We start from the raw sequence: 26,994 nt of genomic DNA, 5'->3' as shown, positions 1-26,994 counted from the left end.
TTTTATTGGGGAACTGGGGGGAGGGGAACAGCGTTGGGAAATCGGGGAAGGGGAACAGTAGACAAATTGCTGTTTTTGTTCTTCAGCCTAATTGTGGAGGATGTTGCTTCACTGGCCTATGTTGGTACGATCATTGTGCTCTTCCCTGTTGGGGCAATCGGTCGCTGGTCATTGGTTGGCCACTCACAGCAGCTCCCAGCAGCTCACACCGGCTGCCAGCTGCTCACGCTAGCCAGCCACTCATGTAGCTCACGGCAGCCCACTGCAGCCTACGCCGTCGCCTGCGACTCACAGCAGCCCAGCTCCAGGCTGAGCTGCCTTTCATCATCTTAGCTGCAGAGGGCAAGCATCACTGGCCCTCAATGTGGGATCTGAGCTGCAGCCCTGCTGCTCAGAGCCAGCACTCCCAAGCGAACTCTTAACCAGCTGAGCCACCCGGCTGGCCCCCTTCTGCTGTGTTTTTTTTTTTAGAGTAGGTCTCCTGATGACAAATTCTCTTAGTTTTCCTTCATCTAAGAATGTCTGATTTCCCTTTTATTCCTAAAGAATATTTTTACTGGTTATTAATTACTTAATATTTTTCTTTAAATCATCTTTACCTTCCCTTAAATGTAGTTAGAAGGGAAACATATTATTGCCATAAATAGAAAACCCTCATCACTTGCGGTGAATAGAAGGTACATATCAAAATAAAAGGGCGATGATTTTCAAGCACTTTAAGTTCATTGTGTGTTCAGTTTCATCTTGTACACAACTTCACTAGGGTGTGTGACAGGCTCCAGGCTATGTGCTGACCTTAGGTAATCCCTCTGGGGCTGTACAACCTTCCCACCTCTACCTTTTCCAGGTGTGTTCCAGCAGAGAGGGGCTCACTGCTCACAAGCCAGCCCAGTATGTTCCACAAGGGAAGGGCCCATCTGTAGGGATGAATCGCTGTTGATGATGGATTGAGGCAAAGAACTCACTGCCAGTGACCCTGGAAAGTAACAGTAATTCCACATTCTCTTGATTCTGAGATGCAGGGGTTTTTTTTTTCACCGTTTTGCATGTCTCAATTTGAAATGGGTCTTAAAAATGGAGGTGTACGTTTATTGCAGTGAGTTTTTTTTCCTCTTCCTAACAGCTGCCAGTAAGTCTCTGACATTTTAGAATCTAGAAAAATAGAGATTAATTTTAGCTATGAGAAATTGCTGTTTTGGGGGTTCAGAAATGGTGAAATATTGACACTTTCCTTTGGTTCAACCTAATGGTATATTGTGATGCATTATCTTTTTTAACCCTCATAGTAACCTCACCAAGCAGGTGTTTTAAATCCAGTTTGGAAGAGAACGCCAAGGCTCAGAGAAGCTAAGTAACTTTCCTAAGGTCACAGAGCTAGCTAATAAATGAGGAGCCAGGATGGGGCCCCAGCTCCATCTGGTCCATGTTTTTACCACTGTGTAGAACCCCTGCCTAAGCTACCTGTAAATGACCTTTGGGACAATCCTTGCACCCCTTTCCAAAGAAAAAACTTTTGGTGTCTTTTTAGGAGAGAAGTGAGGGGCAGAGAATGAGAGGAAAGACGTCAGCCCTGAAATCCACAGAACTCCTTCTGAGAGTCTCCTGGGAACTGTGGGATTAAGAATTTTGCATCATTCCCTTTAGTTCTGTGTGGCCACACAGTCCCGAGTCCTAAGGACCCAGTTCCTCTTGTCTGAGACGGTTTCTCAGACTGTCCTTGTTTTTGATGACCTTGACATTTTGTGGATTACTAGTTAGGTATTTTGTAGGATTCCCTTTAGTGGAAGATGTGATGTTTTTCTCAAGAGTAGACTGAGGCTATGGGTTTCGGGGAAGAAGATCACAGAGGTAAAGTGCCATTCTTATCAGATCTTATCAAAGGTACATTCTGTCAATAAGAATTATCACCATTGAGGGTGACCTTGATTACCTGGGTGAGGTAGTGTTTATCAGCTTTCTCCAACACAAATTCACTCCCCCCCACCACCACCACCACCTCTCTTTCCAGACTGCAGTGCTCTTTGAAATCAAGTCACTATGGGAGGCCCTCACTTAGGAGTGGGCAGCTTTGCTCCTCCCAGATAATGGTTGAGTATTTGAGGATTGTCCATTGGGAGCCGACATGGCCAGACCTTGTCTTTGCTTTCTTCAGGCCACATGTTGAAGTAAGGAGGTGAGGTTGAGCTGTGAGTTCCTCCTGGAGAGGAAGGGTCTTGCCCTGCCTGCTTTTAACTTCCTTGAATACAGCTCCTTTCACAGAGCAGATCACCTCCTGGATGCTTAATAAGTAATGTTGAATTGAAAGAAAGCAACCACCACCATCCCTCCCCTGCCAAAAAAAAAAAGCCCACAGAAGAGTCTACTGGCCACTCAGGCCCGTCTCAAAGGCCACCAAGTCCAGGAAACGGATTTTCATTCCTTCACCCCAAGCAGATGAGACAGGGCTGACTCATCAGCAAGGCTCACAAGACAAACCCTGGTACAGATGAGACCAGCACTATTCATCCGACAGTTTGCACAGAGCATCTTGCAGAGCACGGGCCTTGTCTTTTTTATGATCTGCAAGTACTCATTGAGCGTCCACAGTGTGTCTGGCACTCTGGGGTCTCAAGGATGATGAAATGTGCACCTGAGGCACACGCTACATGAGTTGTATTAGTGGTCTTTCTATGGCTGCAGTAACAAACCACCACGACTTAGCGGCTGAAGAAGACACCCGTTTGTTATCGCATGGTTTCCATGGGTCTAACGTCCAAGCACAGTGTCTCCACTGGGCTCTCTGGTGAGGGTCTCATGGGGCCAAAATCAAGGTGTCAGCAGGTCTGTGCTTCTTTCTGGAGGCTCTGGGAAGGAATCCACTTGCAAGCTCATTTGGGTTTGGGTAGAATTCGGTTCCTTGTGGTTGTAGGACTGAGGTCCCATCTCCTTGTTGGCTGTCAGCTGGGGGGTCACATTTTGTTCCTAGTGTTAAAAACCTGCTTTCCCTCTGACACTCGCCATGTGGCCCCTTCCATCTTCAAGCAGCAGCACACCAAGTCCTCAAGCTTCCAATCCCTCTGACTTTCTCTCCCTCTTTTTAAAAATTTTTTTTCTCGTTGTAGTTGACATACAGTGTTATATTAGTTTCAGGTGTACAGCATCCCGCCTCTCTTCTGGATTCCTTCTGTGCCTCTAAAAAATTTGAAGGCTCCACCCAGATAATCCAGGATAATCTTCCTCTTTAAGGTCAGCTAATTAGTAACTCGACTCCTACAGAGTCCCCTTTGCTCTGTTAAGGTAACATATTCGCCAGCGGGATTTCTCATGATACAGTTCCAGGGATTCAGGCATGCAGTCTTCTAGGGGCCATAATTCTGCCCACCACACAGGGCTTCTTAAACATGCGTGTCCACGGGAATCCCGTGCAGACGTGTTACGGTGGCTCCTGACTCAGTGGGCCTCAGGTGCGAGCCCGCCTCTCGGCACTCTCCCCGGCGACGCTGCTGCTGTGGCCGCCCGATCAGTGGAGCACATTTGAGTGGCAGAGCTTTATTTTTTTTTTTTTTTTTTTTTTTTAGCTGAGCCATCCCGCCACCTGTTGGCAGCTCACGGCTGCTCAGCTCGGGCTGACTCGAACCACTGTTGATCAGAGCTCAAACTCTTGAGCGAGCTCTTAACCAACTGAGCCACTCAGCCGGCCCATGAGTGGCAGAGCTTTAGACCAGAGGAAACTAATTTACAGCCCCCCAGCTCAGGTCAAACCCAAGACAGAATTTCAGTACATGAAACCGGGGGCTCCCAAACCTAAGGGAGCATCAGAATCACCAGAAAATTTGTGAAAATACAGATTGCTGTGCCCCAGCCCCAGCATGTGTGAGTCAGAAGGTCCGGGATGGGACCTGGGGATCAGTATTTCTAACAGGCCCCCAGGCAATGCTGATACTGCTGGGTAAGGGGACCGCCCTTTGAGAGCCACTGCCTGAAGCCAGGAGACAGTCACTTTGCATTAAGTCACAGGAGCTAATTTAACACACTCTGTTTATTAAGGCATCGTCTTTGAAAGCAGAGTCCCTTTTTCCATCCAGTGTAATTGTATCCCCTTAGGCACCTCTGTGGATCCCGTCTGAAGTGACATGGTACCTTTTGGGATCTCATCCACTTTAATCAAAGGGTTGGAGTTTCTTTTCATGTGCCGAGCTGTATCCTGCTTTGGAGAACACAAAGAAATAGATTTATGAATAGCTTGAACCACTGACATCGTTAGTTGTCCCAAACCCATCTTTTAAAATCAAAAATAAAATTTGTTGTTTTTATTACAAAAGCAACACTTGTTTGTTGTAGAAAATCTAGATAAAAAGAAAACATAATCCCACCCAAAGGTAGTTACTATATTCTTCCAGACCTTTTTTTATAAATACCTGTCAATCCAAATATATGTGTAGGGTTTTATTTCCCAGAATACATGCTACAAACTGTGTTGTAACCTACATTTTAAAATACATTATAAATGTCTGTCTAACGCCCCCATTGGGGCCCCAAGTTTCAACCCCCTTCACCCAATAAAAGGCACCCAAATGCTGTGATCCATGGCTCTCCTGCATACCTGTGGCTGGAGGGAGCTTGGTGGACAGCTTTGGGCCCCCACAGGGAAGAGGCAAAAACGTGAAGAACAGGGATCAATCAGAAACAGGCTCCTTCGTCCCTGAGCAATCAGTGGCAGCTGTGGGTCTGCGTGGCACAACCGTTCCCTGCCCCCTTTTTTGGAGAAGGTGCTTCAGCTGAGCACTTCTGAGCCCGAAATGCCGCAGCACCAGAATCAAATTCATAAGAAAGCTGAATCAGGACCATTTATTTGTACCTTGGTGATGGAGACACAGTCACAGGATCAAAATTCAGCATAATTATCTGCTTCCAGAATTTTGGAGTATTGATAAGTGTTTGGGGTAGAAACTTATTTTCCATTCCATGAGTTACAAAACCTGCTTTCCAATGGATAGTAAACGATTAGGGCAAGAGAGAAGGATTTAATTACAAATTAATCTTTCACCAATGAATTCACTAGAAATAGACAGCAGACAAACAGAGCAAGCAGCCCAGGGCCTGGCAGGGAAAACTGACTATATGATGTCCAGGGCAATTTCTCTTGGAACCTATAGTGAGTTTGTGGGCTCCTCTAGCCTGGGGGGACGCATTCCTGGCAACAGCTTGGATGAGGTCGTGCACGGCCCCCAGCAAGGTGAGCTGTTCTTTTTTTTTTCCCCCCCGCAGAACGAAGTGATCAGCCAGCAGCTGTGTGTCATCTTCACTCACTGCTATGGGCCCTACCCCATTCCCAAGCTCACTGAGATCAAACGGAAGCAGACCTCGCGCTTGGGTGAGTGTTTCTCCGGCCCTGCCCTTCAGTGGGCTATTGCGTTGTGATTTGAGGACACGGAGGAAACCAACGCCATAAAAGAAGGGGGGGGGGTGTTATTCAAGGACAAACAAGATAGATACAGGAGATCAGGAGATCACCTTTATTATGTGATAACATGGAGAATATACCTCAGGAGGAGGGACAAGGAGACTCACCAACACCTCCTTCCTGGAAGTGAGGGATTTTTCTCCCACAGTCACAGGCAGTGACAGCAAGAAGACCTCCCCAGCCCTGCAGGCAGGTGGAGTCCAAAAGCAGGCTGAGCTGTACATGGCAGCTTTTTCCCTATCTCCTCTCCCTTCTAAGATGTCCCTCTTCCTGCCTGAGGAGAAATGAGCAGAGGACAGTGACCGGCCAGCAGTGTTCCTCTAATGGGATCCTTCTATGGGGAACTAGGAGGACTTGGGAACAAGAACCCCCACATACATACGAGGGGAACTTACCTGAGCTGAGGAGACTGGTAGAAATAACCACTTTCTGTTCTTCTTGGACACTTGCATTAAGCCGAGCACCTGACCTACCCTATCTCAAGCATCCTCAAGCGCTACAGTCATCCTATGTCACAGCTGAAGAAAGGCTCTGCAGAGCCTGAGCCCAAGTCCACCAGAAGCTGTGATCCCACCATTCTGCAGTCCCAGCTTCTGGGATTTTCCAGGAGAAAACCTTTCCATCAGGCACTGATTTCATTGAGAGGATCCTGCAGCTGCTGAAGCCCCGTGGATCAGCCCAGGAAAAACAAAAAAAAAATACATATTCAGCTGCCTTGAAACCTGAAACATGAGCTTTCTGTTGCAGGGGCCTGTCTCCTTGCTGCCTGGGGAATTATAAAATATTAAAGATAGAGGATTCCTCTTACAGTGAAGGTTGGGGAGCTTTCCTTCTTCCTAGCTCCTTTACTTGTAAAGATGGGGAAATGGTTGAGCAGTGGAAGCATCTGAAAATTCTACTCTTTAGCAAAACCACTACTTTGGAAACAGGTGAGCTAGTGTAACTGAGTGAAAAGGCTGAATTCATGGAACCATTTTAAAGTGGTTTTGCTCCTGTCATGAATAACTGGTTCATATAAATGATACAACGTTTTTGCCAAATGAAAACCTTAGCAGCCGAGTCAAAGGTCGCCTGTTTTTCTTTACACCCATTCTGTGGGCAAACCCGGATGTACCAAAACCACAAGTATTTCCACCTTGTAGAAAACAGGTGTTAATTAAAATATAAGCGCAACAAATTATAAAGACCAATTAACAGACGTTAATTTAGACGTCAAATAAGACGTCAAATTAACAGACGTTAGAGACTGAAGGCTATAGTCTCACGACATAGCAATTCTCTGACGTCCAGGTGTCTCACAAGACACCTTTGTTAGAGCAGATATTTGCAAGGGCTGTTTTAAAGGCACAGCATCAAATCTGCTTTTCTGTAACTACAGGAGAAAAAGGAACATTTTTTTTTTCCTCCTGAACTTACTGAGATGCCTTTCATCAGCAATTTTAAGGGCAGGGTACATGTTTTTTGTTTTGTTTTGCCAAGCATTGGAATTCCGAATGGAATAGGGAGCAGGCAGTGTTTTACATCTTCATTAGAGCATTTCAAGCTAGGATAACTAGTTTGCCAAACAGTTGTTCTTTAGGGACCTGCCTTAAAGGAAAGATAAGAATGATTAGTGACAAGGGTCCCAACCTGGCATCTCTATGGGGCCAGGCAGGTCATGTAAATGAGAGAAACAAGCTCACTGTGAAACACCCGCGAGTGGCAGGAACTCAGGCAAACTGCTGAGCACGTGCCTGATATTTTTGTACATTATCCCCTTGCCATCCCAGTGAATTCTGGGAGAGAATGTAAAAAGCGAAAGGGAGAAGAAGTAGGAGCGATCTGGGAAACAGGAGTGGAGCTGGTTGGAGGTGGACAGTGGGAGTGAGACACGGAGTGGAGGCGGGCAGCAGGTAGCTGGGGAGAGGGAGAAAGCCACCCCGAATTAACAGTCCTGAAAGCAAGTGGACAAGGGAGTTTTAGTCACCTCTGAGGCCTTCTCCTGTGGCCTCTCTTCCCTTTACCTGGATAGTTCTAGACGTTTTGGGGTCTTTTTAATAAAAAATGTTAAAGATAGTGGGATTACAGGTGATTTTGACTTTGTATGCCTTTTTGATGTTTTAAATTAAAACTTCTTCCTGGGAAGATGTGACGAAGCGATATGGGCTGACAGAGAAGACAGGAGGACCACCAGGACCACCGTCTGGGGCAGCTCAGGGACTGAGGGGCCGTCCCGCCTCTGAGGGCTGAGGGGGAGGAGAAGCATCCACGAAGACCAGTGCTGGGTCCAAGTTACAGCAGGATCTGGGCAAAAATGGGCCAGGCCAGGTCCAAGGTACGGTCAGACAGGGTGGGCCCAACAGCTGGGGGGTCATGGCCCCCAGGAATCCAGCGGGGTTGGCCTGCCCTCAGTGGGCTAGGACAGCCTAAATCCAGTCGTACGAAGCAGCTCGAGTTTGATTTCAGGACAGACGTTTAACCCCTGAGGAAGGGCCTGTCCACGGCAAGCAGGTCCCCTGGCTAAGAAGGGGCCTGATGTCCTCAGCAGGCTCCGAGAGCAAGACTGAACCAAGGGCCAGGCATTCTTTCATTCGTTCCAAAAACAATTCATGGAGCATCTACTATAGTGGTCATGTTTCTGTACAGACCGTATGTCAGCCAATTTGCTAAGTGCTTTATATCAATTCATCGGGTGCTCACTGCAACTCTGCAATGTAGGTGTATAATGGGTATTACCATTCCCGTTTGACAGAAGGGAAGACAGAGGCATAGAGTGGTTCAAGAACGTGCCCAAGGTCACACAGCTGAGATGTCTCGTTTCAGAGCCCACACTCTTACTCTATACTTTACCACCTGTCTGTGCTAGACACAGAGGAAAGGATGTGAAAAGGACAGGTAAGGTCCTGCCTTCCCGAGCATGCATGGCGCAGGGAGAGGCAGACAAATAGAGTGGATACGCTGCAGTGATGAGGCGATACCAGGGACAGTACAGGTGCTGCGAGAGCACAGCTGGAGGACGCTCGGTCAGCCTGAGATGGGTGGTGGGATCAGGCACGGCTAAGAGGGTGCGCTGAAGCTTGAAGACTACATAGAAGTGTGCCAAGTTTGGAAGGGGCTGCAAGAGTGTTCTAGGTAAAAGGAGCAGCATGTGCAGAGGCCCGGAGGTGACAGAGCACATAGCACCGATGGGGAAATGAAAACAACCCCCTGTGGCTCAAGCACACATGCAGTTTGACAGGAGACTGTGACTGGGGAGAGGCGGGAGAAGGCAGCAGGTGCCAATCACAGGAGCCTTGCTGAATCCCGACTGGGGAGCTATTGAACGGCGGATAGCAGAGGAGGGGTGTGATCAGACCTGTCTGTAGGAAGGATGGCTCTGACTGAGGGGACCAAGAGTGGAGGCAGAGACCCACAGAGGCTCCTGTAGGTCCCAGACAAGAGATAATGTAGCTCTAGGGAGGGCAGTGGCTGAGGGAATGGAGAGCAATGGGGGACCTGAGAAACATTTAGGAGGAAGAAAGAACAATGTTTGTGGTGGACTAGATCTGAGTGAGCCCAGCAGAGGCGAGTGTCCTGTTGCTGCCTTTGGGTCCCTAGCTTGGGCACCTGGTAGATGGCAGTGCCATTCACAGGGACGAGAGGCACCGGACAAGGAGCATTTTGCTCTTTTTCACCTGAGTTGGGAATGCGGTGGGTCCCCAGCCTCCGGAACTGGAATAATCTTCAATTGAAGACTCATAAAGGTCCACCCCGGGGCACGCAGCTCCAGTGAACTAACGGTGGGTGAGCTAACAGAAACCACCAGAGGTCACAGTCACCTTGCCTTCTTGCCGAGGTTGGGACACACTTAGAGACTGAACGAGGTGGAGCCTGGTAGGGGTACAGGTGGGGGGTGTTGGCAGAAGTGCCGGGCAGAGGACAGACTGGCACTTTCAGCAGCCCCAAGCCTACATGGCTAAAATGATAGACAAATGAGGGGACCCTAGTGCTCAACAAAGCAGGCCCTCCCATCAGAGTGTCTGCATTCAAATCCACCTGTCACAAGCGTCAGCCAGTCGCCCTCACTTCTGTGCACCTCAGTTATCTCATCTAAACACCTGACATTGGTCCCTGTCTCCCAGGTTGAATGAGCTTACATAGGTCAGTGCCAGCTTGCACGGTGCCTGGCCCATTGTAAGTGCTCAGTACGCACTAGTTAGATCTTGTTATCATTGGAGATGACGGCAGGGGAGTGGCTCATTTGCCACCTGCCCAGGGAAAGAAGGGCTTAGATTTTGAATCACCTGGAACACGGTTGAAAAGGGGCAGCTTTTCTCAACCAATTCCTCAGGCAGGGAGGACGCTGAGCCCAAGAAGGAGGAGCAAAGGTGAGGCCACTGACGCTCTTACAGGCAAAGAGGGCGGGTGTTCACCTTTCACACCTGAAAGTCGTCTGAACTCAGGCTGTGAGTGAGTCTTCTATGGGGAAACGCTACTTTGAATCACGAATAAGCTATGAAGATGTCCTGTGAAAAACAGTTTCAGCGATCTGAGTGTTTCCTTTGACTGATCTAGCTCCTGTTTGGGCACTCTCTCACCAGTGAGTATTTTATCATCTGTCAGCTCTTCGTGACTCTTTCCAAAAGAGGGATCTAAGCTTCACCCTTCTCTCCGCTAAAGCTTTCTTTTTTCCCCTTCCTGCTCTAGATCCTCACTTCCTCAACAATAAAGAAATGTCTGATGTCACCTTTCTGGTAGAAGGAAGACCATTTTATGCTCACAAAGTGCTGTTGTTTACAGCCTCTCCAAGGTATGTGTCATGGCTTGGGAAAGCAGCTGAATTATGAGTGTGGCCGCTGCTATGACTGTTCTCTGAAGTTCAAGTTTGGTGGTGTCTCCACTAGACTGGCAGGTTATCTTCTCCAAATCAAGGATTCAAGAGTGTACAGGGCTTGTGTACACCGTGTTCACAGCAACATGATTCACAGTAGCCAAAACGTAGAAGCAACCCAGGCGTCCATCGTGGATGAATAGATAAGAGACAGTGTGGTATGTACATATATTATTCAGCATTAAAAAGAAGGGCATTTCTGACCCATGCTACAACACACACGAACCTCGGGGATGTTATATGAAGTAAAATAAGCCAGTCACAGACAAATACTGTATGATTCCATTTATATGAGCAGTCAAATTCACGGAGACAGAAAATAGAATGGTGGTTGCCAGCGGCTGGGGGTGGGGAGAATGGAGAGTTAGTGTTTAATGGTCACAGAGTAAGCGCTAAAGATTGGTTGCACAACAGTGTGACTAGACGTAACATTACGGTACACTTGAAAATGGTTAAGATGGTAAATACATTTTGTTACATGTTTTTTTTTACTTACAATAAAAACAAAATCCATACAGGACAGCCACCGGCGTAAACAGCAGCACCTTCGTGTGACTTAGTCAAGGCGCCTGTTTTTCTAGGCAGACGCAGCATGTGTGGGGCAGAGCGTGGGTTGCATTTTAGCTCCCTCAGCCAGGTGCCTCAGGCAGCGAACAACCTGAAACCTCATACACAACGGCCACGGTGGACCTGCTCTCCAAATATCGGGGGACTTTGGGATAAGCCACCAACATACACAGGTCCTGAATCTTACTTTTTCCTCTCTGTGGAGTTGGCAACAGTATAACACCCTCCTGCCAGCTCTGCCCCTGCCCTTCCCCTCCTTTCGAGTTGAGATGAGATGCGGTTGACCATTTAGAACCACATTATCCAGGGACCTGAACAGCATGCGTGAAGCTGGGCAGAGGGGAGAATGATGCTGAAAAGAGGAGGAGGCTACCAGGGTGAGCAGAGGACACTGGGAACCCAGAGCGGAATCCACTTCCGGGAAGCTTGCTAAGGAATGTGTGTGACGAGCACTTCATGAACCCTAAAAGCATCCTGGCATTCACAGTGCCCTCCCCCCACCACAACCAAACACAAACCCCAGGTGTCTGTTTTGCCACCACAAGAAAAACGTTGTCTCTTGCATAGCTCTCGGTTGTGACAATAGAAAACCCAAGTCAACATTGTACCTACCGATGTTAATTTCTCAGTTTTGACAAAGGTACCGTGGCTGTGTAGGATGTTAATTAACATTGGGGGAAGGGTAAACAGGAACTCTGTAGTATCTTTGCAACTCTTCTGTAAATCTATAATTATTTCAAAATTAAACGTTTAATTTTTTAAATCCCAGCGAGCTTATTCCTAAATATTGGGTTGTCGGAAAAGTCATGACGTATTTTTCTGTGGTTTTCGTTGCAAAAACGCGTCATGACTTTTCCGACAATCCAGTATATTGAGTATCAGTGTGTTGCCGTGACATTGTCTCTGCCATCAAGGAGCATGTAGTTGAGTCAGTGGCAGGAAAGTGCATCTAAAACCCCAGACAGAAGCTCAGCTGTAGGGATATCAATAGGTCCTCAACAGATGTTGATTAAATGCCCACAATGCATCAGGTCCAGACTGTCATTGGCTCTGAGAATGAAGCAGAGACAGAACCGGTGGAAGTCCCCACCCTCTTGGCGCAAAGGCTGTGTGGGTGGTGGGAGGACCGGTGTGAGCGCTAGAGGAACATGTGAAGCCTGAGCTCAGGCAAGACTCCATAAAGGAGGCTGCCTTTGCGATGGGCCCTGCAATATGGGAGCGGGTGTCAAAAGGCATTCTTTATTTTCTAATCACCTGCGTGAGAAATGAACACTTTTTTTTTTTTAAGTTGAGTTTTAACTTCAAGTTGGATTATGGAATCATATGGGGGGAGGGTTAAATTAAGAAACCTATAGATATGTCGTTGTTGTATGTCAGCATCGGAAAGGATGAAAGCGCCGAGGTTCTTGCAAGCTGTGGATGTGTTGGTGAGTCTTTTTCTCTCTCATTGTGTGTTCTTGTTCAGGTTCAAAGCGCTCCTCTCCAGCAAACCAACAAATGACAGCACCTGCATAGAGATTGGCTATGTGAAGTACCCCATCTTTCAGGTGAGCCCCTGCTGGGGCCTGGAACACTGCCAGTGGGCGCAGGGCACAACTGCTTCCCTCCTGACCTTGAGCTGTGACTTAGCCACTGCACCAGATCCTAAGTCTCCTGCACCTTTGGCCCCGCCCTCCTCACACTGCCCTTCCCGTTTACCATCCATTCACCCCTACAGCATTACTTGAGCACGTACTATGTGCCTCACACTGTGCTGGGACCTGGGGACACAGGATAAAGGACAGTCCTCTCCTGGGGACTCAGTCTAGAGGGGGTAACTGAGTAATTAATTCTAGTACTATATAATGTGGGGTGTGTGAGAGATAGGGGTGAGCCAATGTGCTGTGGAATCTCAGACCAGGGAAACTGGGGAAGGCTTCCTGGATGAGGTGTAAGCCGAAATATTAAAGGCTGAGGAGAAGTTTGTGACCTATAGGAAGGCTTAGGGCTTAAGAAAGGGCGGGGGGGGGATGTGGGGGGAGAGGGACGGAGAGAGGGGAGGTATGAAATTCCAGAACTATGGTTGAGACCATTGTGATCGGGAACCGGTGGACTTTGGGGAATCCAATGTCATTTTAACATTGATCTGAATCTAACATAAACCTAATGTACCTAACTAGGAAAGGAAGGTCTCTCTGTCAAAGGCCAGATGACATTACCACGTCTCTGTCCATCTGGGGGAAGTCGATACCGCTAACGCTGGGTTTTGGTTTATGTGGCATCTCTGAGGGGACCCAGCAGTCTTCCCTTTTCCTCCTTCTTTCCTGTCTGATTCGTAAGTCCTGCCCCACAAGGACATCCTTGCAGCAAATAGAAATTCACCCCCCAAGCTGGCTTTGCAACCCATTCTAGAGCGCCAAGTCTTATCCAGGGAATGAAGACTGGTGGGCTGCTTACGTCCATACAGGGCAGGCCTGCAGGGGAGATTGTGGTCCTGCAATGCTGTCCTCCCACCAGCCAGGGTTAGTAAGCCAACATGGGTGTCCTGGGGATGGAGTTCATAGGATTCTGAGTAGGACCTTGTTTCCTCTGGTTCAATTCTGGAAGGACGGCCCTGGAAAGAGTACACGAGTGGGTGAGACTCAGGCCAGCCCTCGGGAGACTCACGTTCGAAGAGGGTTGATGAGACAACTCGGAGACCAGCAGGAGGCAAGGCTAGCCGTGACCAGGGAGCGATGCTTGTTAAAATGCAGATTCCTGGGCCCCAGCCCTGGAATTCCTGATTCTGTCCGTCTGGGGTGGGCCTGAGAACTTGCATTTCTTACTAGAACCTAGATGATGCGGGCGCATCACCTCTGAGAACCACCGCTGCACATCGTCTCTCTCCATCCTTCCAGCTGCCCCTCCAGGTAGCTCTTCTCCCACCTGACAGACAGGAGGACTCAGAAGTGAAAGAAGTGGCCCACACCCCAGCTGACCATCACAGCTGAGCCGAGGTTCAGACCCAGGCCTGGCGGACCCCCAGGCCTAATCTCTTCACTGCCTCCCTACTGGGGGGCCTTGGGTCCCCCCTAAAAGTCACCCAGGCCGGAGAGAAGAAGCCAAGACCCATGAGAGCTTGGAGCTTGAGCTAGATGCTGGGAAATGCCTGTGTCCCCAGCTCTCTGGAGTGCTTGGGAAGGGGGCCCTTAGCACCATGAGGCTGGGGCTGGTTGGGAGGTTCCCGTAACGAGGACCTGGCTTGCAGGGCCGCTCAACAAATTCAGCAGATTCACTGAATGAGTGGCCTCCTCAGGAAGGCACAGCCCAGAGGAATCAAGGCCTATAATTGCTTTTGACTGGGGAGGTTTTCCTGGCCACACTAGCGTCAAGCTCCTGTAATTGGGAAGATTGAGCAGGCCCCAGGGACGATTCCTTGTACCCGCCTCCTTCCCCATTAAAAAAAAAAAAAAAGCCTTATTTGTGGCTTGAAATAGGCCTAGTCGGGCTGAATGCAACCCAGCAGGAGGCTCCCAAGGGCCTGTTCACTTCACTTCCATGCTGACAGAAGAATTTTAGTAAATGAAGCTGCTTTGAGTTTCCTCCCCCCCCCCCAAGACTGTTCCCCATCACAGGCGGGCAAGAGCCAGACTCAGCCGAGGCTGCACCTGGACGTGGGGCCTCTAGGAGGCTGCGGATGCCATTCGAACCCCTGCTTCATGCATGTCGACAGCTGCCAAGGAAAACAACTCCATAAACAGGCTGTTCAGCCTAATGACGGTTCGTTTCGTCCCCTTACAGAAAAGGCTTGTGCTGGCAGCGTCTGAAGGTGGCGTGGGACAGCCCAATTTAAATTCCGTCAGCCCTAGGACCTCCACTAAGGAGCGGCATTTCAAGTCCACGGCTCAACCTTGAGTAAATGAGATAACGTGATGGAGAACGGCTTTACACGTGGACAGGCCCTATGTTCGGGGCAGTTAGTATTATGGCTCTTACTGGTGTGGCTTTTATAAAAGAGAGGCGCTAGGGGAACAAGTTGATTTTAATCAGACTTTAAGATGACTGTGTCGGTGTGCCATTGACACTCTGTTTACTGTATCTCTTCTTCCAGCTGGTCATGCAGTATCTCTACTACGGGGGCCCAGAGTCACTTCTCATTAAAAACAACGAGATCATGGAGGTAAGGAACTCATCCTGTCGTTGGGGTAGGGGGCACCTCTGTAAACTCAGATCACCAGCACGCATTGGCAGGTCTGGGGGACCTGGGTTGGGTTTTCATTTGGATGCAGGCCTTGGGATCCTGCTTGACTCAAACAGGAGGCTTCTCATCACCCCCAGGAAGGCTGGGGTGCTCGGTGCTCTGGCTCTGTCCCGTTCAGTAACGACTGAGTGAAATCCAACGTAACTGGCGCTGGAGGGTGGGGTAAAGGAAATCTACTGAAGAGTCTGAGGCCCCAAGCACAGCTGGCACTCAGATACAGCATCAGGAACTATCCTTGATGACTTCTTCCCCTTGTCATTTGTAAGAGAATTACATTGTCTGAACACATTCCTCAGATCACAGTACTGCCCACTGACCGGAAGCCGAGAGCCAATTACAAGCTCTCCTGGCTTCACGCATGTTGACCATCCCTCCCACAGCATGGCACCTTGGCTGTCCCCTGTTGGCTGTCAGCTTTGGTAATTCAGCCTGTTCCAGGGCAGGGGAGGACTTGTTCCTGCTCTTCTCTGTCCCAGGTCAAGATTTCCTCTGCTCTTTTCTAAAAGTGGAACCCTTGTTGGTTTTCCTACTCAAAGCTGGGAGCTTTGAACCAGAAGCCAAAATCACTCCAATAATCCTGATCAAACAGCCAGGACCCCGTTCGGGTGTCTGGTGTCCAGGGTGCCTGCCCGGTCTGAGAGGTCAGAACACAGTCGGTTCATGAGGTGACCCCACACAGTGGATAAAACATGGACTGTGGGCCAGACTGGGTTTAAATTCAGACTCTGCCCCTTCTGAGCTGTGTGACTTGAGACAGGTTATTGAACCTCTCTGAGCCTCAGTTTCTTTACCTGTAAAATGGGGGTAATGATACCTAACTCACTGGGTTGTCAGGATTTTAAGAGTCCCTGTGTCTAAGGTGCTGAGAACAGCACTTGGCCCATAGTGGGTGCCCTAAGGGCTGTGCACTCACATTGTGTGGCCCGTTTATCCTTTCGTTACTCTGGAATTCTTGCTTTAGCTTTTTCTCCCCCTCCCCCAAGCCTGTCGCTCTCTCAGCACACATCTGTTGAGCATCTCCATGGCCACGTGCCACGCTCAGGGCCGGGGTACAGCAGTGATGTAAACGAATAGATACCTGCCTTCCCAGACTCTGGGGAGGACGACAGGCATGACATCATGTCTGGTTGTGAGAAGGGCTGTGAGGAAGAGAAGAACAGGGCAAGGGGGATAGATGGTGATGGAGGGAAGGTGACCTGAGGTGGGGTGGTCTGGGAGGTGATATTTGAGTGGATACCTAGATGAACAGAGGGAGCGGCCACATCGGTATCCATCTTGCTAAATAACATCCTTCACCCTTAGTTCTGGACAGAACAATTTTAGGCATTTTTGCTTGACCTCCGGCTATCATAGACGTGAACTTGGTTCACTTCCACCCCTCCCCTCTGTCATCTTCCCCCATGAGAGTTCCATCACTGTGTCTTATTCCTCTAGTGTCACCTCCGTGCTTTAAAGTGACGTACCGACCCTATTTCTGGTCGCTTCACCTTGGCACGCCACTGTGGAAGATGAGGACTTTTCTCACCACTGTTGTTTCTTTCCTTCCTCCCCTCCCCCGCAACCTCTAACAAGCTCTTTTTGTGCTTTTTAGCTTCTGTCGGCGGCTAAATTTTTCCAGCTGGAGGCATTGCAGCGACACTGTGAGATTATCTGTGCAAAGGGCATCAACACGGACAACTGTGTGGATATTTACAACCATGCCAAGGTAATCAGCCCACTGTCACTGCCCCAAGCTTACACCGTGGCTTCTCCTTCACAGACACTCCGAGTCAGGGCAGAGAGCAGAGGCTGGGCCCGCTCAAGGGGGAGAACTGCCATTCTAGAGCCGTGGGTCCCAGCCCTGGCTGCACAGGAGAGTTACCTGAACACTCCCCTAAAATCTATGCCTGGGACCTATCACGGAGCAATTAAATCAACCTCTGGGGGTGCAGCCTGGGAACAGGTGTTTTTCCCAGCTTCCCAGGTGAGTCTCAGGTGTGGCCAAGGCTGAGAACAGGTTGTCAACCCTGGAGAGATCCATGGACAGGTGGAGCCAACACCTGACTACTAATCAGAATCACCTGGAGAGAGTTTGGATCTCTGTCTAGCACCCCCATCCCGTGGCCAGAGCTATGCCCCTTTGGTGGGGCCCAACAGTCTATATTTTGAACAAGGTCTCAGAGCGACTGTGGTGACTTCAACCCTAAGGCCAGTCTTCATTTCAGTTGTTTGCAGGAACCACTGGTTTCCCCCAATTCATTCTACAAGCAGGGATACTGGGACCAAGAGGATTAAAATAATTTGGCCAAATGCCACTTCATTTTGTTTTATGGGCTCAGGTTGGGGGATTAACATTTGCTAGGAAGAAAGAATGAAATAAGATCAGGAATTAATTTAAAACAAACAGAAACTTTTCTTCTGTATAACTGGAGCACAGTATCCTTGCCTCCCATCTCCACAGCTCTGTAGAGTGACAACTGATGTGAATAACGCTTTCATTCTTCCTTGGGAAAATTCAAGTTGCATTTGCGATGTCATTTTCTGTCTTAAGCCAACCACCAGTGAGCCCTTTCAATGTGCGGGCACCCGTGCTAAGAGCCTTGGTGCACCATCTTTTTAAATCCTCACCACAAAGCCTTTTACAAAATGCTATCGTTAGTCCCATGTCATAATAAGGTAACTGAGGCACAGAGCGGTGAAGTAACTTGCTTAAGGTCACACAGCTGCTACTCTTTTTATTGTGGTAAAATATACATAACGTGGGATTTACCATTTTTACTAATTCTAAGTGTACCATTCAGTGGCATTAAATACATTCACATTGTTGTGCAACCATCACCACCGTCCATCTCCAGAACTTTTCATCTCCCCAAACGGAAACTCTGTCCCCATTAAACAATTAACTCCCCATTTCCCTCTCCACCCAGCCCCTGGAAACCACCATTCTACTCTCTATCTCAATGAATTGGACTATTCTAGGTACCTCATGTAAGTGCAATCATACAGCATTTGTCCCTTTGTGACTGGCTCATTTCACTTAGCACAGTGTCCTCAGGATTCACTCATGTTGTAGCATGTGTTAGAATTAACGTTAAGACTGAATAATATCCCATTGTATGTATAGACCATATTGTGTTTATAATTCATCCATCGATGGACACTTGGGTTGCTCCCACCTTTTGGCTCTTGTGAATAATGCTGCTATGAACTTAGACGGACAAATATCTGTTTGAGTCCCCGCTTTCAGTTCTTTGGGGTATATACCCAGAAGCATAAACCTAGATTTATCTCACTCCAAAGCACAGGTTCTTAACCTTGTGTTTACTCTCTGGCCTAAAAAACATTTGAAATATTTTCAATAATCCTTGATTCTCAAAAAATATTTTCTGATTGGTCATCAATAAATCAAAAACTACAGTCAGGCTTTCTTCTCTCTCTCTCTCTCTCTCTCTCTCTCTCTCTCTCTCTCTCTCTCTCTCTCTCTCTCTCTTTCGGATTTTACCAAAATTTGGTTTCTCAGGACACAATTTTTTTTTTATTTATCTTAAACTGATTAATTTTCAGAAAAGCATCCAGAGAGTCTATCCACAGGAAGAGAACCTGATTAGTCTGTGTTTCCCCACCCCACCCCCCGGCCATGGACACTCAAACTGCCCTGCGAACCCCACGTCCTCAGTGGTTTTGCTGTGGCCCGTCCCCTTGGCAGTAAGGGCTGCATTCTAGAATCCCGTTTGAATCACTTTGGGCTCGTTGGCAGGCAGCTTCTGTAGCTATCTTGTTATTTACAAATGCAGCCCCATGCAGTAGCTGGGAGCATGTTTGTGCTACAGGCTTAGAACACCTGTGGCAGAGAAATGTCTCTCTCACGTATGTACCTTTGCAGCCAGAGCTTTGCCTCTTGCAGACACCAGCCTCGGCCACCCAGGTCACATCCTGGAGTGTTGCCAATGCAAATGTCTGCCCTTCATGATATGTACGTGGAGGAAGGGCAGTGCCAGCACCCCTGTCCTTTCTGTGCTCTGCTTCCTCTGTGCTATGGATACTGGAGCACCCGCTAATGATGGCCTGCCCTGTGGCTTCTATTACTGACAGATTGTGCTGCAGATGGAGGCTGATTTAGTAAAAGAAACCGAAGAGAAAGAAACCAACATTGGGTTTGTAACCCCAGGAAACGCAGGCATTTTAGATGCTAACAGCCATGTTCCAAATGTCAGCAAGGCCTCGATACTACATCTAACTGAGACAGCTGTGGGAGTTTGTACAGAGGAGAAACCCAGCCCATAAATGCATGGCTTCACCATCCTTTAACTAGCAAAGCTGTCCCGGGCTATTCAGTTATAAAAAAGAGGCCCTGGGGCTTCTGATGGCCCTTTCAGGCTATCTTTCAGCTTGAGTAAAAGAACAAGCTAGTCCATCAATCTGAATCTAAGCTAATACAATGAGCTCAACAGTGCACCGTGATGATAAGAACACAGGTTTGGAACACAGGGGATTCTCATTCACTAGTGTTTATTGAGCACCCACTGTTTACCAGGAACTCTATTCGTCAGAATAAGAAATTAGTGAGCCTTGGTCTCTGCCCTTGAAAAAATTATAGTCCAGGCCAGGGATCAACAAACTTGGGCCAGATAAATCCAGAGGGTGCCAAACTATATGAATACACATGTTAAGAAAGAAAAAAGCTGTATTAAAATTGTAATACTCAATATATACCAATAACAAAAGATGCATACAGGTCACGTTTGACTTCTGCAATTACAAGAGGTGCTCAAAGTGGTTACCAACAGCGTCCAGACATTTCTGATGACGGCGAACTACTGCTTGAGCAACACTGACCACAATGTCCACTTGTATACGTTTTTTTGACATCCCTGGTATGTTCACAAAGGCCATGCAATCCCTTTTGGACTTACTCAGTTCTGCTATTGTAGTGCCAACGCAACCCCAGGAAATATGTAAATGAATGGGTGTGGCTGTGTTCCAATAAAGCTTTATTTGCAAAAGCAGGCGCCAGGCCAGATTTGGCCCATAGGCCTGTAGTTTGTCAACCATTGGTCTAGGAGATGAGCGCGCCAGTCCCAGTTCTGTCAATAATTAGCTGTGTGCAGACAGGCAGGTGTCTGGTGTAGTGTCGCCATTCCCTCGCAGACCACAGAATTACCTGGTGTGTCCACGTCCTAAATGCATGGCACAGCATGGTTGCCTCTAGGCCACGCCCCTCATTTTGTAGCTTGGGAAACAAACCCAGAGAGGCAATTTGACTTGCACAAGATTGCACACTGTTGTTTGTTTGTTTGTTCAAGCACTTTGGAAGAATCATTACTTTTTGTGTGGTAACATTGGTTAATAGCCTTATATAAGTTTCAGGCGTACAACATTATAATTCAATGTGTGTATATACTGTAGCGTGCTCACCACCCATATTCTAGTTTCCATTCCTCACCATACAGTTGACCCCCCTTTAAACCATTTTATCATCCCCCAAGCTGCTTTCCCCTCTGGTAACCACAAATCTGTTGCCTGTATCTATGCGTTTGTTTTTCATTTGTTTTGTTTGTTCCTTTGTTTCTTTTTTGTTTTATATCCCATATGTGAGTGAAATCATACTATCTTTATCCTATTCTGTCTGACTTATTTCACTTAGCATAATAAAACCTTAAGCTTTATCCATGTTGTCCCAAATGGCAATATTTCATCTTTTTTTATGGCTGAGCAATACTCCATTGTATATATGTACCACACTCTCTTTATCCATTTGTCTGTTGATGGACACTTAGGTTGCTTCCATATCTTGGCTATTTTAAATAATGCTGCAGTGAACATAGAGGAGCAGGTATCTTTTCGAATTAGTGTTTTCATATTCTTCAAATAAATAGCCAGAAGTAGAATTGCTAGATCATATGGTAATTCTCTTTTTAATTTTATGAGAATCCTCCATACTGTTTTCCATAGTGGCTGCACCAATTTACAATGTCAGCAGTGTTTGAGGGTTCTGTTTTCTCCACATCCTCTCCAACACTTATTTCTTGTCGTTTTGACAATAGCTATTCTAATAGGTGTGGGGCAATACCTCATTGTGGTTTTGATTTGCATTTCTCTAATAATCAGTAATGTTGAGCATCTTTTCTTGTGCTTGTTGGCCATGTATGTGTCTTCCTTAGAAAATGTCTGTTCAGATCCTCTGCCCATTTTTTTAATCCGGTTGCTTTGTTGTTGAGTTGGTTGCACAAGGTTTTTATGCAGACAGTTGGGCTGTTGACTCAGTGAGCTCAAGGTAAGTTCAAGGTTACAGGCCAGTTAGCTGAGCTAGGTTCTGTAGATACTGTCAACTCCTCTTACCACAACCTAGCTGCTTACTTTATACACTTGGGTCACTGGATACAAGTTATTGAGAAGGAGAATAATAATTATAAATAGTTGACGTGTATAATAACAACTAGCTTTGAGTGAGGGCTGGTTACAGTCAGCATTCTGAACACCCCGTGTATTATCTCATTTAATCCCAAAAAACAGTTTATTGGTTGTTACGGCCCCCGTTTACAGATAGGAATACCGAGGCATACAGATTAGATAACTTGCCCAACATCAGGTGGCTAGTGAGCGACAGATTTCAGAACCCCCCCTCTCTTAGCTACGGAAGCCTCCTCAGAGTGTGACAGATGACAAGAGTCCTGCCACAAATCATATTCCATTGAATCCCACCAACTGGTCTGTGTTGCAGGAGTCATAATTCCCATTTTTGAAAGTGAGAAACCTAAAGCCAGAGGTCAAGTGACCCAGCCCTGGTCACATATTCAGGAAGGTTGGGGAGTCCCAGCTGGAATCCAAGTCTTCCAGCTCACTCCACCATAGCCCTGTCAGCACTGCCTCTTCATCATCCCACTATTCCACGTCTAACAAGTTCAAACGCATCTCTGGTCTAAATTAGGACAGAATATTAGCGTGTTCAGAAGGATGACTCAGCATCTAAATAAAGCAGCAGGATGTCATCTCAAGGAGCACTTAGCAACCAATGTCTGAGCATCCGGTTCATTATAATAGAGAGACCTACAAGCTTTGAAAACTGTAGAAAAGGTCTGAAGACAAGTATATCCACATTAGCTTCTGCATCTCAAACATGAATTCCTCCACCAAGCATGCCTGTGAGGTTAAACACCTACGCTCTGATTAATGGCATCAGACTGGAGTCAGTCATCCTCAGGGTTAAGCACCGCCTGAAGGACTTGAATTACCAGGACTCAGTTCCTAGTTCTGCCCTTGACGTGATGTGTGGATTTTTATAACTTACTGTCTTGCTTCCATCCCCTCATCTGTACATTGGAGGTGGTAATAATACCTGCCTCAAGGAAATCTGAGGATAGAATGGGATGAGGCATGTGAAATGCCTTCATATGGGGCCCGGCAAATCGTAAGCTCTCAATAAATGTTTGCTGTTAGTTTCATTACTCGGAGAGTTAACTGTTCATTCACACATTCATCACATACTTATTAAATATCTACCGTCTGCGAAGCCCTCTGCTTGGGCTTATAATGGCGAGCCGAGTCAACAGAGTCCTCTCCGTATTGGTTTAGTCTCAGGATCTGTGTCTGTACATCAGGTTGTCAACCTCAGCACTACTAACAGCTGGGGCTGCATAACTCTTCACGGTGGGCGCTTTCCTATGTGTCATGGGACGTCCAGCAGCCCCCCTGGCTTCTACCCGTTAGATGCCAGTAGTACACACACCACCACCACCACCACCCTGGTGGCGACAACCAAAAATATCTCTAGACTTTTCCAAATGTCCCCTGGGAGGCAAAACCACCCCTGCTTGAGAACCACCGCCCTAAATGCAGGGAGTAGGTAGGCAGTGCCCAAGCATAGGATTGTTGTGAGAATTAAATGAGTTAATTTAATTAGAACTGTGTCTGCGACTCCACTCGTGTGCCAGTGACCTGTAGTGCTACAAAGAAACACAAAACCCAGTGGCTAAAGCAGTGAGCCCTTATTTAGCATATGAGTTGAGGGGAAGGCTGGAAGTTTCTTCTGGTCTCAGCGGGCCTTGATTCTGAGGTCAGCTGACTTGTCAGCTGTGGCTGGCTGGACTCTGTCGCTGGTTTCAGCTGGGACAGCTGGGTTGACTCCACTCGTCCTCATGTGGTCAGTCACCCTCTAAGCCAGCAGTTCTCAACCTTCCTAATGCCGTGACCCCTTAATACAGTTCCTCATGTTGTGGTGACCCCCAACCATAAAATTATTTTCATTGCTACTCTATACCTGTAATTTTGCTACTGTTATGAATCGTCATGTAAATATCTTTTTGTTTTCCAATGGTCTTAGGCGACCCCTGTGAAAGGGTCATTCGACCCCCAAAGGGGTCACAACCCACAGGTTGAGAACCGCTACAATCTAAGCAGACAGGCTTGGGCTCATGTTCATGGCAGAGGCAGGGTTCTGAGAGAGAGCCCAGAAGCACACACAACCACTTGAATCTAACTCAGAACTGGCGACTCTCACTTGTCCCATGTTCTGTTGGCCTGAGCAGATGACAGGGCCACGCGATGGAGAAACAGACTCCAACCCTTTGATGCGAGGAGCTGTGGAGTCCTGTCCCATGAGTGAACACAGCAAAGGGTGGAGACTCGGGGCCTTTTCTGCAGTCACTCTACCTTCATAGGTATCCGCCATTATTCTATATGAAAGCCATCGGGTGCATTTCAGAAACATAACCATCTCCTGCTTCCTCTTCACTCTGCAGTTTCTCGGCGTCACAGAGCTCTCAGCATATTGTGAAGGCTACTTCCTCAAAAACATGATGGTCCTCATTGAAAACGAAGCGTTCAAGCAGCTCCTGTACGACAAAAATGGCGAGGGAACAGGCCACGACGTGCTCCAGGACTTACAGAGGACGTTGGCCGTCAGGATTCAGTCCATCCACTTGTCCTCGTCCAAAGGTTCCGTTGTATGAAATGTCCAGTGCAGGGAATGCTCCCCGGGGACTTTCCAGTTCTCCTGCTGCATTGGCTTCATACAAACATACAAATTTCACCTGGCGTCTGTTTTTTGGCTGGGCCCACGGAGCTGCCTCTACTGCCTCAGCTTCCCTTAAATAAGCAAATTCAGGTCCTATGTGTTCCTGTTGAAAAAAAACAAAGGACGTTCACTGGTCTACAGATCAGAGCACAGCTGGGCCCAGAGCTTGAAGGTCAACACGGGGCAGCCAAGCTAACGCCATCAGAAAGCACGCCGGGGTAGTTGAGCACCCATTACGGGGACCGCTGTCAAATGGATGGATTGGGAACTAAAGGTCGCTGGGGTTCCAGGTTGACAGCTGGAGAACTTACCTGCACTGACTGACCCTGAAGAGCATCGTGTTACACATTAAGAACTTGGTAGCTACAGTTCAGCAAGAGTCAACCGTGGTAGCAGATGGGTGAGACTGTTACCGATAAAGGAAGAAATAATTTGACAAATTTTTAGGGGTGGGAGCTTTTTAAAATGTTCATAAAAAAAACTTACCAAAACAGGGCAGCCTTGTAGTTTAAAATATATTTCTAAAGGCATAACAGTTCATTTTCAACTGAATTGTGTTTAGGGATCTGTGTTTTGAGGTTATATTTTTTCTTTAAAAAAAAAACAAAAAAACACAGTAAGTCACAGGTCCACACTGTATAAACCTGCATCTGACAAAATATTGCTGATAATCTATACAAGGTGAAATAATCTTGCCTTAGTGATCATGGTTACACAAAAGAGGTGCACTGCCAATAATTATCTCTAACTCAATAGTTGAAACCAAGCTGCATGCTAATCGTGGTTTTGGGGTGAGAATAAAATAGCCCCACATAACAAAACATGCATTTGCATGGGCCCGAACCTGTGAAATGTTATGTTTGTGCTTCATTTTTTGCCAAGGTAAAAATGTTCCATCACTTCTTGCTAAAAGTCCATTTGGTGAAACAAACATACCCCATGTCTTTTCCTAATTACGAATGATTCTGGGATGCTTTTGCAGAAATGTGTTCTTGGATGATGCTGAATGGGGGGTGGGGGGGGAGCACGTCAGAGAATTTACTATTAATCCCAGAGTTTTCTCTGTATTCTCAGAAGATGTTAATAGTTTGTTACTAGCCAGAGACTATGACTATGTTAGATTATTTTTAAAGATGAAACCTGTATGATAGGATGGAGTCTTTGTGTATTCTGAGAGTGTACAGTATAGGGTTATCTATAATGAAAGTTTATATCGACAGGGTTTCGTTTGCTCTGCCATATATATTATAAGCAAAAGAGATTGGTGAAGTGCCACAATAGTCCAAATAATTTTTGAGTTGCTGCCTTTCTCCTTGTCCTTTCATTTGAAACCTAGGCCACGCGCAGTAAAAACTAGGAGAATGACTTTTACCCTTTGAGATGGCACAGTTTTCGTTGATAAACTTATTTCCTAGCATGCCTTTGGGAAGTTGTGCGCAGACCCTATGTGTGAAAGGAGCTGCTGTTCATCCATCGTATTTGCTCCCTGAGCCACTGTTCAGAGGACAGATGTCCATGTCCCTGTTTCATGGGTGTGACCCGTGGAGAACCTGAGCCACGTCTGTCTCCGTGTTGGCTCTTCTGTGATGTTGATACCTAAGGCCTCTCTTCTACTTGGTCACCTGCAAACCTCCCCAGGCCCTACCATCAAATGAGGAAGGGGGGAAAAAAAACCTGTAGAAGAGTCCAAGTTACAGATACACGGCACCTGCGTGACTCGCCGCTGTCTCCTGCCTCCTCCATGTCCTCAGAGACGCTGTGTGGATGTTTCTCCACCGCGACTGACTTCCCTGTGAATGTGTAATGCTAGTTCAGGGCCTCTGGGCATTGACTTGTATGGTGGCAACTCCTGATGGGCTTCTGTTATAGTTTGATGTGCTTTCTCTCTCATTAAAAGAAATGATTTTCCCAAGCCGCGCATCCTTTGTATATACGAGTGAGCTCTTTTTATAAAAAAATATTTTTAAGTATAGTTGGTATACAATGTTATATTAGGTATATTACTTTCAGGTGTACAACATAGTGATTCGATGGTTTTATACCTTACAATGTGATCACCCCACTAATCCTAGTGATCATCTGTCACTGTGCAAACCTATCACAATATTATTGACTGTATTCCCCTTCACCTTTTTTCACCCTTCCCCCACACCCTCCCTCCTGGCAACCGTCCCTTTGGTCTGTTTCTATGACTCTGCCTTTGTTTTGTTTTGTTTTTAGATTCCACATGTAAGTGAAACCATATAGTACTTGTCTTTCTCTGTCTGACTTATTTCACTTAGCATAATACCCTCTAGGTCAACCCATGTTGTCCCAAATGGCAATATTTCGTCTTTTTTATGGCTGAGTAGTATTCCATTCTGTGTGTGTGTGTGTGTGTGTGTGTGTGTGTGTGTGTCCACATCTTCTTTATCCATTCATCTATTGATGGACACCTAGGTTGTTTCCATATCTCGGCTATTATAAATGATGCTGCAGTGAACATAGGGGTGCATGTATCTTTTAAAATTAGTGTTTTTGTTTTCTCAGATAAATACCCAGAAGTAGAATTGCTGGGTCATATGTTAGAACTATTTTTAGTTTTTGAGGAATCTCCATGGTGGCTGCACCAATTCGCAGTCCCACCAACAGTGCCCAAGGGTTCCCTTTTCTCCGCATCTTTGCCAACACTTGCTGTTTGTTGACTTTTTGATAATAGCCATTCTAACAAGTGTGAGGTGATATCTCACTGTTTTTGGGTTTTTTTAAATATTTTTATTGGGGAACTGGGGGAAGGGGAACAGACAAGTTGCTTTCCTTTTGTTCTTCAGTCTAGTTGTGGAGGATATTGCTTCACTGGCCCAAGTTGGCACCATCATTGCGCTCTTCCCGGGCGAGGCACATCAGTCGCCGGCTTCTGGACGGCCACTCACGGTGGCTGCTGG

General features: G+C 47.1%; 1 protein-coding gene across 4 annotated transcripts in view; it reads left to right on the top strand.

Annotated features, from left to right (window-relative positions):
• Positions 1 to 25,982, top strand: part of ABTB3 (ankyrin repeat and BTB domain containing 3) — a 297,350-nt gene extending 271,368 nt beyond the window's left edge. For 3 of the 4 annotated variants that reach the window (XM_019642633.1, XM_019642631.1, XM_019642634.1), the window contains 6 exons: positions 5,248 to 5,353; positions 10,109 to 10,211; positions 12,325 to 12,406; positions 14,929 to 14,997; positions 16,670 to 16,783; positions 23,796 to 25,982. In XM_019642633.1, the coding sequence (XP_019498178.1) occupies positions 5,248 to 5,353; positions 10,109 to 10,211; positions 12,325 to 12,406; positions 14,929 to 14,997; positions 16,670 to 16,783; positions 23,796 to 24,005 (684 nt within the window). In that variant the 3' untranslated portion in view covers positions 24,006 to 25,982. Of the gene's footprint in view, positions 1 to 5,247; positions 5,354 to 10,108; positions 10,212 to 12,324; positions 12,407 to 13,666; positions 13,835 to 14,928; positions 14,998 to 16,669; positions 16,784 to 23,795 lie in introns of those variants that run through there. The other variant, XM_019642632.1, reaches the window with a different exon arrangement.
• The last annotated feature ends 1,012 nt before the right edge of the window (positions 25,983 to 26,994 follow it).

Source organism: Hipposideros armiger, unplaced genomic scaffold (genome assembly GCF_001890085.2).
Source record: "Hipposideros armiger isolate ML-2016 unplaced genomic scaffold, ASM189008v1 scaffold_71, whole genome shotgun sequence".
In the NCBI taxonomy this organism is placed as follows: domain Eukaryota; kingdom Metazoa; phylum Chordata; class Mammalia; order Chiroptera; family Hipposideridae; genus Hipposideros; species Hipposideros armiger.
Note: the sequence above shows the minus strand (reverse complement) of the source record. Positions and strands in the feature narration are given on the sequence as shown.